At 44.5% G+C, this 13,510-nt stretch overlaps 1 protein-coding gene across 4 annotated transcripts in view; it reads right to left on the bottom strand.

Annotated features, from left to right (window-relative positions):
- Positions 1 to 577: 577 nt before the first annotated feature.
- The window catches only part of LOC147603997 (RNA-binding (RRM/RBD/RNP motifs) family protein), a 28,284-nt gene continuing 15,351 nt past the window's right edge, over positions 578 to 13,510 (bottom strand). The window contains exons 8-12 of one of the 4 annotated variants that reach the window (XM_086795192.1): positions 2,094 to 2,181; positions 1,843 to 1,901; positions 1,551 to 1,616; positions 1,197 to 1,324; positions 578 to 1,068 (exon numbers count right to left, since the gene is read on the bottom strand). In XM_086795192.1, coding sequence (XP_086651318.1) covers positions 1,232 to 1,324; positions 1,551 to 1,616; positions 1,843 to 1,901; positions 2,094 to 2,181 — 306 coding nt within the window. In that variant the 3' untranslated portion in view covers positions 578 to 1,068; positions 1,197 to 1,231. Of the gene's footprint in view, positions 1,425 to 1,550; positions 1,617 to 1,842; positions 1,902 to 2,093; positions 2,182 to 13,510 lie in introns of all 4 variants that reach the window. The other 3 variants (XR_015265402.1, XM_086795190.1, XM_086795191.1) reach the window with 3 other exon arrangements.

Consider the following 13,510-nt stretch of genomic DNA (forward strand, 5'->3'; position numbering starts at 1 on the left):
CCTCCATGAGAACTCGTATTGTGACCAGAGAGAGAGAGAGAGCTGAGTATTCAGTACGAAAAGGAAGTGCAAGTCCTACAGCCACACGCTATCTTGGAAAAGGTAGAAATCACCTAATCTATGCCTAAGTCTAAGACCCAATCCAAGGAGGATTGAATGAATCAAAACGATGAGCATTTATAGGCCTTGGGAATTACTAGTGGACAAAAACACTTCAAAAAACTGCAACCAACTGGTCATAAAACTTGTTTACGCTGGCCAACAGCCCTTCCCTGACCTCAACCAGTCTTTCCCTGCCCACAACAGCAACCAATGCTCCAGAGTCTGGTCCTAATCTAGTTCTTTATTTTGTTGCCCTTCAAGATTAGTCCTGGGATCAGCCCTGCACACGTCTTGCACATGACAATGCAAACCCACAAATTCTAATCAAAATGGCAAATATAAAGAAAAGCAACATAAAACAAAAAACAATGTGACATAGCTAAGGTCACACCATCCATGGAAAAAATGCAAGTCTGACCTAACTAGTTAAGGCTTTCAACCTAGTATCAATTACCAATTGTGAACCTCATATGTACAGTGAAAACATCCCACAATATCATTTCTGAATAACAACAAAACATGTCATTTTTACATAGGCACAATAATCGAGCAGTAAAACGCTGAGTGCTCAAAGCATTGCAGCTTTGAACCCCCCTTGACACATAAGACTAAGTACATGTTCTCCCACTAACGTTTTCTAACACAAAACCAATACGAAGTACGTCTTCTCCCCTTGACATTCTTAGAGGTGGAAGAGGTGGAAGACTAAGTACGTGTTCTCCCACACTTTTTCCATCACAAAACCAATAAAGACAAGTTTGTGCAAACAAATAGTAACTTTGACTTGCACATCACTCGTGAAATTTGCCTGGTGTTAAGAAGAGTTGTAAAGCAACTAACTTGTATGATACTGCTCATAAATAAAAGGATTTAAGACTAATAAAGCTGCCTTTGTGTGCCTTTCTAGACAGGCACCTGGACACCTCTTAGGCCACCCAATGGTTTTTCGGATTCATCTTGATAAGTCTGCAACAGAATGACAAGAATCTTTTGTTGTGAACCAAATTGGCAAAGCACGGAGTCCATGGCAAAAACTTCACTAGATTTTGTGTCGTTTATTGATGGGGAATCCCAATCATTCCCCACAGCACTACCTTGTTGTGAACAGCCTTAGCATAGCACTAGGCTATCATGATTGAGCAGTTGTCTTGGCAGTTGTGGGATTACGACCAAATTGTACCACCATCGGCTTCCCTTTCAGCATAAAGCCATGCACAATATTCTGAGCAAACAAAAACATTGCATGTGAGCATGAAGTGGTGTTCCATCCTCCATAAAGCTACAGCAATGAGCTCCTCAACTGAAGATACATGCACAATATTCTGAGCACACAAAAAAATTGCATGTGAGCATGAAGTGGTGTTCCATCCTCCATAAAGCTACAGCAATGAGCTCCTCAACTGAAGATACACCTGTATATCATATTGGGCTAAGTAAAGAAGGAATACCAGTGCATCTTCTGCCAGATCAGTTGACGGGAAAGTCACAAAAGCTTGACCTCTCATCCGACCTTCCTGTTTTCAAACATTACAAAAAAAAAAGGATAAAACAATGCCTTAATACCATGGGTGAGACTCTGCAAATATCACACCAACCCAAATCATCTAAATGCATTATGTTTTCAATGCATCTGGTGTGACTAAAAATATATGGGGACCTTTGAGACCTTTTAGAAAGCAAGCACTCTGCTTCAACTGCTAAGATTACAGAAAACCAAAACAGAACAAGAGATGGATGTACCTGCATGAGCTTTACTCCAAGCTGAGATCTAAAATCCTCAGATTTTGGGAACACAGCCCCTGCAAATTAGTCAAAGTGAACAAATCATCCATTAACCATGTTTTCAAGTATTTGTCCAGTCAACCAGATCTATCAAAGAAACCATGCAAAGCTTGCAAGATGAAATATACACTGCTAGACGAAGCATAACGATGTCTAGCTGCAAAAATGAACCAGGCCCTGTGCACTCAAGCCACAGGGAAAGCACTTACCAAAGATGTAGTGCAGATCATCCTGAGTCACATCTTTTGCCAAGTTCTTTATGTACAGAACCGGTGTTGGCATACCTCTTGTGTAGTTCTGCAGTGATAAGTAAAGGTTGAAAGGAATTTTTCCCTTTGTGAGAAAGCAAGCTAGAGACAATGTCAAGAACGATCAAAGGTCCCACAGCCTCTAAAGACAAAGCAAAGAATAAACCAGAGATTTTTTTTTATTGTGAGTTATATAACATATACTTGAGTGTTCAAATTTGAACTCATGCCCCCATCTTGGCTTGTGTGATAGCCACCATGGAGCAAGGGCCCACTGACAAGCCAGAGATGTCTTAACCTTAATCATCACTCTTGTTTTCAGAGCCATAGAAATGATAAGTCTCAAGAACAACACAAGATAACATACAAACATGAAATTTTCATCTGCTCTGGAAAATTTTGAAGTATCTGCAGTCATCTTTTAAATCACACAACAACAACAACAACAACAACAACAAAAAAAAAAAAGATAAGCTTAACTTCTACTATTTCAACTTCCGATCAGGCTGCAGTGGAAGAGGCTGAAGAAAGTCAACTACTACCTGTCAAGATCTCAGCCATGACACATACAAAATGTCTCACACCATATTGGACAAATCAAGCACACCAAGGCTCTAAGACTACTGTCGTTGTGAAGGTGTTAGCAGAGAAGAATGACGAGCAGAAGACTTTAGTTCTCGCTCTCTCCAAGAGTAGATCCTTCTATAAATTGAAAAAAGGAGTACAATCCTCACACAATGGTTGTTGAGATTACATGGTGCTTGAGAGAGAAAGAGATGGCGGGCGGCGGGGAAAGAGGGGGTGGGGGGGGCGGGGGCGGGGGGGGGCAGGGGGCGGGCAAGAGAGAGAGAGAGAGAGAGAAATGAAATGATATGATATGATATATTAACGTCTTCAAAAGGCCAAAATGACCTATGAGACCAAAAAGGTTACAACAATTGGTGGATCTGATACAATGTCTGTGTAAGAAAAGCTAAAACAACTAAACAACTAACTGAAACTGAAACAACAACTATGGGGAAAAGTAAGGTACTAGGAGCTCCTAATGGATAACATCTGGGAAGGAAAACTCCAGCAACAAAGGTAAGCATCATATACATCACTATCCAAAGATGTCTCTCATCGGTCGATGGCGGATATCCACAATGTCCTCCATGGTGAGTACTCTGACTAGACGTCTTCCATGCCGTGCTAGTATGGTCATGATCCTCTGTTGTAGTCTCCGCCGGTGTCGAGATGGGCCTCTCATCTTGGGGCGCCTGGACCGCCCCAGCTTTATAGCCCGATCAATCAGTGTACCTCTGGTGCGGCTATACTCTGGGGCTAGCTGCAATGCCTGCTGGCCTGACTGCTCAATCTCTGATCGAAAGAAGTCTGTAATCTGCCTCTGTAGGTGTCTCTTCCTCTCTGATCCCCTCCCTCTCAAGAGACCCTCTCTATGTCTACGCAGCTCCAACAAGTATAATCCGAGGCATCTCTAATCCTGATATCTCATGACTCTGGAAAGTGGTCCGAAACCCTCTCTGAACAGGCAGTGAAAACGGCCTCGTATCTCATAATATACTGGACAATGACATATGTAATGTAACTCTGTCTCTGGCTCCATCTGCCAGTCTCAATCTCTAGCTGGTGTGAGGATGTGCGCATCTAACCAATAGCACACCGTACCCCATGAGAAAGATGAGTATCCATGTAGCTGGGTCTAATCACAAACCCATCCTCCGTGAGCTGGAGAAGATGATCTCTATAGAAAGCCATCTTCGTAACAAGCTCGTGTGTCTCTCCTAGTGTCCAGCTGATAAGTCTGGTAATCTCTGCCCGTGTGAGAGAGAGGGAGGGTGCATCGAGGGAGTAGTGAAATGGAGGTAGCATGTCCATACTAAAGCCATGCAGCTGGAACCAAGCTATCATCTGTGCATACCAACATGATCCGTCTCCCTGTGATGCCAACTGTCGTGAAGACTCCAGGGCTAAGCGAGCATATCTGTCTCTAGGGAGAGCCCAAGTGCTATGTATAAAGGAGACTGATCGAGTGAGTGCCTCTACTACCAATGGAGGGGTAGCCATCTCTGCACGGAGTGGTACGGAGGCCTTGGCCCTAATCATCCGGGAAATCATAGAAACCAAGGGCCTCTCCATACATCTCCATCCATCAGTGCTACCCGCTCGGCTATGGTGATCCACTGAGGGTCCCCATATCTCCACTCCATACAGCATGGCTGAAGTGACCAAAGTGTCAAAGAGCCAGAGCTCTGTTCGAGGTTCTTGAAACTGAACCTACAAACACATCCTCTCTAGTCTCCCCAATGCTGCATAAGCTCTGGTCAATCTGGTCTCCGCTACTCTCCTCAAGGAAAATAATGGGCCACTAAAAACCCCACCAAGGTAAGAATATGCATCTGTATACTCCACTGTCTCCAGACCATATGTAAATGTGGGTGCTGACCTCCTAACCCACTATGCTGTGGTGTTAAACACCATCACCTTGGTTTTACCAAGGTTAACAGACAATCCACTGTCCTGTGCAAACGTGTGCAATGCATCCAAATGACGTTGCATCCCCTCTGGAGAATCTGAGATCAACACAATATCATCAGCATACAATAACAGCGGAATCCATGTCCCTGCTAGCTGTGCTCCTCTGTCACCCTCCCGCTCTATATAGTCCAAAACCTCATCCACATACATCCCAAATAAGGTGGGAGAAAGGGGGAAGCCCTGTTTCACCCCAATAGTGGAGTGAACCATCTCAGATATACCCTGAGTAGTACGTACCTGCCCCACAACTGTCCTGTATAAAGCCATGATTCCCCAAATCAGCTCTGTGGGCACTCCCATCTCCTGTAGTCTGCGCATCAATCTGGCTCTCGGTACTGTGTCAAAAGCTTTGCGGAAATCCACAAAGCAACAATAAATGCTCCTCCCATATGATCTGCCCTCCTCAATAATAGCTCTGAGTGTCAAGATATGGTCAGGAGTGGAGAAACCTCTCCTGAACCCTGCCTGCCCTGATGCAGATATGCCCTCTCTCTGCCCATCTACTCAACTCCTGCTCAAGAATAGATGCATATAATCTAGCCAATGTGTGACCAATCATGATGGTACGATAATTCCCAGGAAGCATGGGATCCCCTAACTTGAAGATAGGCACAATCGTGGACATATTCCAAGTCTCAGGAAAACCCTCACACATGACTCGGTTAAACATCATAGCAATAAGCTCTGCAAGCATATCTCTGGCATGAATAAAGTGCTCAGCTACCAAACCATCATGATCATATGCTCTCCCAGTCCTCATCCTGTCAATAGCTTACATTAACGTCTACAAAAGGCCAAAATGACCTATGAGACCAAAAGGATTACATCATCACGGGTACTAAAATGAAATGAAAGAAAATGACAAAACTAAAATGCTAGAGCTGTGAAGGCCAATGTGGGTTAGGGTTTAGAGATGCTGCAAACAGGCGTGGAGAGCAACAGAGAGAGAACACGACTTCAGTGTATTGAGTTGATCAAAATGTGAAGTACAATAGCCACATAATAAGTGACCTAAAGAGATGTGTTCACATGTCCGGCCATAAAATGTGCCGGGTGGACCAAAACACCTATAAACTGCTTATAAGTGAAACTAAGCTAAACTGGGGGGAAAAACCTCCACTAACTGAAGTAAAAAGTGCCCCAGTAATCTACTGATGATCACTAGCACTCCTCTGGGTGCATACACAGCATAAAACCCAACAAACCCCCCTGGAGTGATATGTGATCACTGTACATCATCCACCAAAAGGAAACAAATTCAAAGCAGTGCAGAATGCTTCGAATTTCGGACGTGGTAATGCCTTGGTGAAGATGTCTGCCACATTCTGATCTGTAGGACAGTAGATCAGACTGATATCTCTTGCCTGGAGTCTCTCCCGAACAAAATGATAGTGAATCTCAATGTGTTTCGTGCGAGCATGAAACACAGGATTCCTGGCCACAGCAATGGCACTCTGACTATCAATATAGATAGGTGTAGGCTCCTCCACTGAAATATCCATATCAGTCATGAGACGACGCAGCCAAACACACTCAACAGTAGTAGTGTAGGCTGCTCTGTACTCTGCCTCACAAGACGAAGTGGCCACTGTGGTCTGTTTCTTGCTTAGCCAAGAAATGCATGAAGAGCCAAGAAAGAAACAATTTCCACTAGTGGAATGTCTGGTATCAAAATCACCAGCCCAATCTGAATCACTGTAAGCGTATAACTGCATGTCACCCCCCTTAGGATAAAGCAATCCAAGAGACAAGGTACCCTGCAAATAACAGAATACACGCTTCACAGCTTGCCAATGTGACAACCGCAGGCTGCGCATGAATTTGCTCAACTGAGAGACTGCATACTGAATATCTGGCCTTGTATTACACAAGTAAATAAGGCACCCAACAGCCTGAGCATATGTAGTGGCATCAAAGGAAATACTGTCATCTTGTAGTGACAGTTTCATCCCAGGCTCCATAGGAGTACTAATAGGCTTGCAATCCTGAAATTTAAACTTCTCCAGAAGTTTAGCAACATACCGTGATTGCAACAACCCAATGCCTCTGTTATCTTGCACAAACTGTATGCCCAAATAGTAGTGTACAAGCCCCAAGTCAGACATGTCAAATGTATGTTGCAGTATCTCTTTAAAAGCTGCAATTTTGTCATCATTTGATCCCATGAGCAAGAGATCATCCACATAAAGACTGATGACCAGCAGATCTGTTTCTTCTTTCTTTACATACAAAGTGGCTTCTGATGGACTGTTCACAAATCCCTGAGTGAGTAGGAAAGCATCTATTTTTGCATACCAAGCTCGTGGAGCTTGTTTCAAACCATACAAGGCCTTTTTCAGCCTGCATACTTTCCCCTCATGACCATGTTCTGCAAAACCCATGGGCTGATATACATAAACTTCCTCCTCGAGGTCCCCATGTAGGAATGCACTCTTTATGTCCAACTGGTGAACAACCCAACCACGATGTGCAGCCAATGCAATGACACACCTAAGTGTCGACATACGGGATGTAGGAGCAAATGTCTCCTCATAATCAACGCCCTTTTTCTGTGCATAGCCCTTTGCAACTAGAGGGGCTTTGTACCTGTCAATGGATCCATCTGCATGTCTTTTCAACTTATAGACCCACTTAGTACCAATTGCTTTCTTGCCTTTGGGCAGATCAACCAAATCCCATGTTTGATTCCTTTTAATAGAATCAAGCTCATCGTGCATGGCTTTGTTCCAATGCACATTATCTCGTACATCCACAAATGAATCAAGCTCATCATCATCCTGTAAACTGGCTCGTACAAAATGTGATACCGAAGGCTTGCGGCCATGCCAAGCCTCAAAAGGAGTAATGGAAACCAATGCCTTTGTGGGACATCGATTCAAAATATGACAAGCACACATGACAGCTTCCACCCAAAAGATATGTGGTAGCCTTTTTGCCTTTAGCATACATCTGGCCATCTCCATGAGTGACCGATTCTTCCTTTCTGCAACCCCATTCTGCTGTGGAGTATAAGGAGTAGTATACTGATGTTTTATACCTCTACTCCCAAGAAAGGAATTCAACATGTGTGACATATAATCCCCCCCTCGGTCAGAACGGAGAGTCTTAACCTTGCATCCTGACTCTGTCTCAGCAAGTGCTACAAAGGCCAAAAATCCATCATATACCTGTGATATCTGTGTCAAAGGATAGACCCAGCATATACGAGAGAAGTCATCAATAAATGTTGCAAAATAGAAGCAACCACCTAATGACTTCGTCTGCATGGGACCACAAAGATCACTGTGTATAAGCTGCAACTTTGCAGTTGCTCGTAGAGCCTGATCACGTGGGAAGGAAAACCTATGCATTTTTCCCAAAATACATCCTTCATAAATGTGATCTGGAGGCTTCTCCATGAGAGGTAGATCTGTAAACATGTTATGTCGCTGCATAAGCATAAGACTACCAAAATTTACATGCCCCATGCGAGCATGCCATAACTCCGCATCAACCATAGCTGGAGTAAGAGTGAATGCATTATAAGCAGACTGATCCACTGGCTGAAATGCATCCAACTGATAAAGTCCATGACATAATGTACCAGTAAGCATCAAGGTCAAAGCATTAGCTTTGTCTCTGACCATGCATTTATCATCATCAAAGTGGACTTGCATACCACAATGTGCTAAAGAAGAAATGGACAACAAATTCTTCTTTATCCCTGGTACATATAAGGCATCTGTAAGGCGGAGAATGGAGCCATCAATGGCTGTGAGCTGAATCTCCCCAATGCCACGAACTAGATATGAAGCATTGTTGGCACACTAAACAGTTTTGCCAACAGGGGCAGGGCCAACATGACTAAACAAATCCCTGCGAGATGTGATATGCTTTGAGGCACCACTATCAAAATACCAAGTACATGCATGCTCTGTCATACTGAGTGCCTGTGAAGACCAAGAGGCATCATAGCTACATGTATAAAAACAGTAATCCCTGTCCTCAACAAAAGAAGCAGTCTCTGGAGGAGCTTTAGAAGCATCATTAACAGACATCCCAGCTTCCTTTGCCTTCTCTTTGGCAATCCTCTTCCTACATTCAGTGATGTAGTGACCTGGCTTCTTACAGTAATGACATTTGCCCTTCTTTTTGGGCTGTCCATCACCTTTCTTGGTATCCTGAGAAGAACCACCATCACCTGAATTCTGATTTGAACTCTTTGGCTAAGTTTTTCCTTTCCCCTTTTGACCTGTAGTAAATGCTTGTTCAGCACTTGTGTTCATATTCATATTCTTCCTCATTTTCTCTTCTTGTAGCAAGAGAGCAACAAGTTCCTGATACTTGAGGGGTTCAACACCATTCCTCATGCTGAGGTTCAAAGAGGTATGAAAAGCCAAGTAAGATCTTGGCAAAGAGTGCAAGATGGTGGACACAAGCTGTGTCTCAGGAATAATCTCATCCACATTGATGAGTTGCTCTCTCAAATCCTGCAGCTTGTTTAAGTGGCTAGACATATCATCTCCTTCATTCATTTTCTGATTTTCCAGCTCTCTTTTCAAAAATGAGATCCGAGCCTCATTACGAGCAGCATACATCTGCTCCAAAGTCACCCATGCATTCTGTGAAGAGCCAGCTGAACGAATATGAGGTATAATAGACCTCTGTACTGACAATGCAATGAGTGACAGAGCTTGTGCATCCCTGGCATCCCATGTCTTCTGAGCATTTGTTCTTTGAACAGGCAATGGCTGACCTAGAGCCTGTACTTGTTGTCCTCGTCCACGAGCACCCCCTTGGGGAGGAGTCTCTGGAGCCAATGGACCTGGACGTGGTTCATCACCACTAACAAAATCCCAAAGACCTTTTGCCACAAGCACATTTTTCAGCATAAAACTCCACAAGGAGTAGTTCGTGCCGTCCAATTTGTCTTCCTTAGACAAATACGTGAATACATCACTCTGCCAATGATTTGCCATTATGCCTATGCACAATGTTGTACCTGTGTATCAAAAAACCCAATAGCAAGAACCCTGAAAACAACTGTACTCCACTGAATACAGTTCACCCAAATATGCCTGCACTCTCAATCCTCTGAATGTGCAGCTCAATGCACCAATGACTGAGTAGAGCAGCAAAAATGGCGTACACAATGCCAAAATGCCCCAAAAATGCCCAAATTTACTGCATCCACAATTGTGCAAAAAGCATGTAGACTTCTTTACAAGAAAGTCTGTCTGTAGTGCCTGTAGATTTTCACAGAGAAAATAGAATTGCCCAAAAAACAAAATTTGTAATGCTTACCACAGTTGTACTGAGTAGGTTGAATATATGCAGGTACAGTCCACCAAATGAATAAGTACAGTTGACTGTACTGTGCAGGTACAGTCGACTTGTACTGTACGGAACAGAAGGTGACTGCAAATGTTTACTGTGTGCAGGTACGTTTACTGTGTTGAGCGGGCAGGGCGACCAGGTACAGCTGGTGCAGTTGACTGTTGACTGTATGCAGGAAGGCAGGTACAGTACGAGGGGCTCTGACAGATGCAGTCGGCGTTGATAGCTGACTGGTGCAGTCGGCGCTGACAGGTGCTGTACGGGCTGGTACAGTACGATACCAGTGGAAGGCGGCGCTGACAGGAATTGAAGCTGCAGTACGGCGGCGAACAGGTACGGCAGCTGCTGCAGGCGAAGCTGTTGCTGGCGAGGCTGTACTGGTACTGTAGACGGCGCACAGTGTACGGGCAGATGTACAGATTATGCAGTACGGACAGTAACAGAAGGCGGCTGTGTACAAGCTGGGCAATGGCAGGCCAACACACCTCTGATACCAAATGAAGGCCAATGTAGAGTTAGGGTTAGGGTTTAGAGATGCTGCAAACAGGCGTGGAGAGCAACAAAGAGAGAACACGACTTCAGTGTATTCAGTTGATCAAAATGTGAAGTGCAATAGCCACATAATAAGTGACCTAAAGAGATGTGTTCACATGTCCGGCCATAAAATGTGCCGGGTGGACCAAAACACCTATAAACTGCTTATAAGTGAAACTAAGCTAAACTAGGGGGGGGGGGGGGGGGGGGGAACCTCCACTAACTGAAGTAAAAAGTGCCCCAGTAATCTACTGATGATCACTAGCACTCCTCTGGGTGCATACACAGCATAAAACCCAACAAGCTGATCCATGTACAAAGTGATAGAATGCACTGCAGAAGATGGAAAAAGGAAACACAGGAGAGAGAGAGAGAGAGAGAGAGAGAGAGAGAGAGAGAGGAAACACAAGTGTATACCTGCTCTCAATATCACCAAACAAGGATACAAGTCCCGAGCAAGAGGAGAGCAAGCCTCATATGTGAGGGACTGCAGCAAACAATGCTAAGCAATGAAAAAGAGTGAGGGTATGCCCGGCTATATATATGCCTATGTAGCGGCAGCCAACTAGCATCCCACGACTAGGATAAATGTCCAAGACTCCATAAAATGGAGGAAAATATGGGTAAATGGTGTGAGGGGTGACTAGCCCCTCTAGCTAACATGGTCAGCCCTAAAGGCTAAAAAGGACACCACACAAGAAGCAAGCAGCAAGGAGATGATGTCTAACACCCCCTCTCAGCACCGGATGTTGAGTGAACTCCAAGAAGCCATAGATGCCGTCCTCGATCAAAGATGAAAGACTTCACAAACAGGTACTAGGAAAGCTCCACAAGCAATCTCCTCAGCAACTCACCTACAAAAGCAACAAAACAAGCTGCCAAGTACACCGCTCCTCTAGAAGAAAACAACCATGTAGGTTGCGACGTGCTGCTTCAAATAATGGTGCCAAACCCAAGTGTAAGAACACTCCCCGAAGTCATATGTCGTGTTTCCAGCTTGGATAAGGTATAAAAAACCTCAAAACCAACCAAGATTAGATCCTGTGGATAATCAATCTTGGGAGAGGCAGGCTGCTCCTCACTGAACGCTCTAAGTCTATGAACTCTGTAACAAGAGTTGCCAAATGCTAAAGAGAAGCGTCCTCTAGAAAGGTCGGCATCACAAGATGTAAAGACTCTGAAGAAAAGATGGGGTCCATCTTCTCAAACTCCGTACCATGAGTTCCCTAATGTTGTACATAAGCACATTCCACTGAGGTGGGCATCGCCAAATGAAAGGACTCCACATCCCCCTCTGAAAAAAGATGTCATCGGACTGGTACAAGCCTAACTTGATTCTGATCCAAATCCAAAAAACTCTGGAAGTACCATGCACGGTTAGCAACCACAGATCCAAAGCATCCCACCGGGTCCAAAAGTCCATCCTCTAAAACAACAAACCTGCACACCACATCAAACCCAATGCAAAACTGGCAAGGGGAGCGGCATCCTCAGAAGCATCACAAAGAGAGGCAGAGGTAGACTCCTCACAATGAGAAAGGAAAGCAGGAATATAAACTGCAATGGTAACAAAGTCCTCAAGAGCATCACTAATAGTAGAAGACTCTTCCATAAGTAGAAACAGATCCCAAGAATGAGCAACAAACAAGTGATCCATGTGAAAGGATCACACCTCACAAGCAAAACCCCCTCCTTTCTCTGCAAACACTACAAAGAACACAGGCTCGGACAAATTAAACTCTGCTCAAGATCTCTGAAAAGATCACTACTCTCCTCCAAAATCTGTAAATTCCTATCACAGAAGAAAGTCTCCACACATACCAAACAGCTCCCGATACTAATCCTCAAGTGAAGTAGCTGGAGATGGGTCCCCCTCTGAGTGTAGAAAAACTCCTTTAGGTAGCAGAATGCAGCCAAAAACACTGCTGTCCAGCAAAAAACAGCACTCCACCGCCAACAAAAAGCAAGGAACATGAAGAAACCGTATAACTGTGTAGGCCAGGAACAAAACACAGGTAAAGATGCTCCAAAATCAGCAAAACGCTGACTGAAATCAGAAATTCAGTGTCCTCAAGAACCAAACAGCCACCAAAGCCACAATCCACACAAAACCCCCTCTGCATGTGATTTGTGACCACTTGAGAAGAAAACGCAGCCAGCCAGAGGGCTGCAAACCTGAAAATTCAGGCCAACCAGGTTCCACACCTCATATGAGGAAAAACGCTGAAGAGAAGGTACCTTCACGTCCAACGGAAGAAGCCCACGTGAAGGTAGAGCTACCAGCAAGATCAGTCCAGAAAAACAGATATCTCTCTCTGATGGCTGTATATGCTCTGCATCTGCATACATAATGCTCCTCAATCTCCACCTCCTCTCTGCACAATTTGCATACCCTCTCCTCTCGGGGGATCTGTGCTGCTCTGCCAGTCTGGATCTCCAATCGATGTGATGAAACTCTAAGCTAACCAATAGCCACTCGGGAGCCATGTGGTAAAAAGCCCTCCATGTATCTAGGCCTCTCTATAAATCCATCATCAGTGATACTCATGAAGTGATCTCTGTAGTATAGCATCTTCGGTGGAAGAGGCTCTGTAGGCGATATCCATGTCTCTCGTGTATAGAGCTGCCATAGGTCCTGTCTCAATACTCTATTCCTCTCACTATGAGAGAGACGGATATGTGGTGCATCCCTGTCATAATGGAATGGAGGTAGATTATCCATGTCTAGGCCATGCTGTGAGAACCAATGTGTGACCTGTGCATACCATGATCCTCTGTCTCCTGCCTCAGCCAGCTGTCTAGATGCCTCAAAAGCTCTGTATGACAATCTGTCCTGTGGCATCTCTCTGAATCTATCTAGCAGGCATATAGTCTGGAATATGGCCTCTACCATCATAGAAGGCGCAGCAAACTCTGCTCGGATAATGTCATGAGGTACTGACGGTTTGCTGCATATCATGCGTGCCATCATGAGGGCCTGTGGTCTCTCT

Source organism: Cibotium barometz, chromosome 62, assembly GCF_041138505.1.
Source record: "Cibotium barometz isolate CiBa-2024 chromosome 62, ASM4113850v1, whole genome shotgun sequence".
In the NCBI taxonomy this organism is placed as follows: domain Eukaryota; kingdom Viridiplantae; phylum Streptophyta; class Polypodiopsida; order Cyatheales; family Cibotiaceae; genus Cibotium; species Cibotium barometz.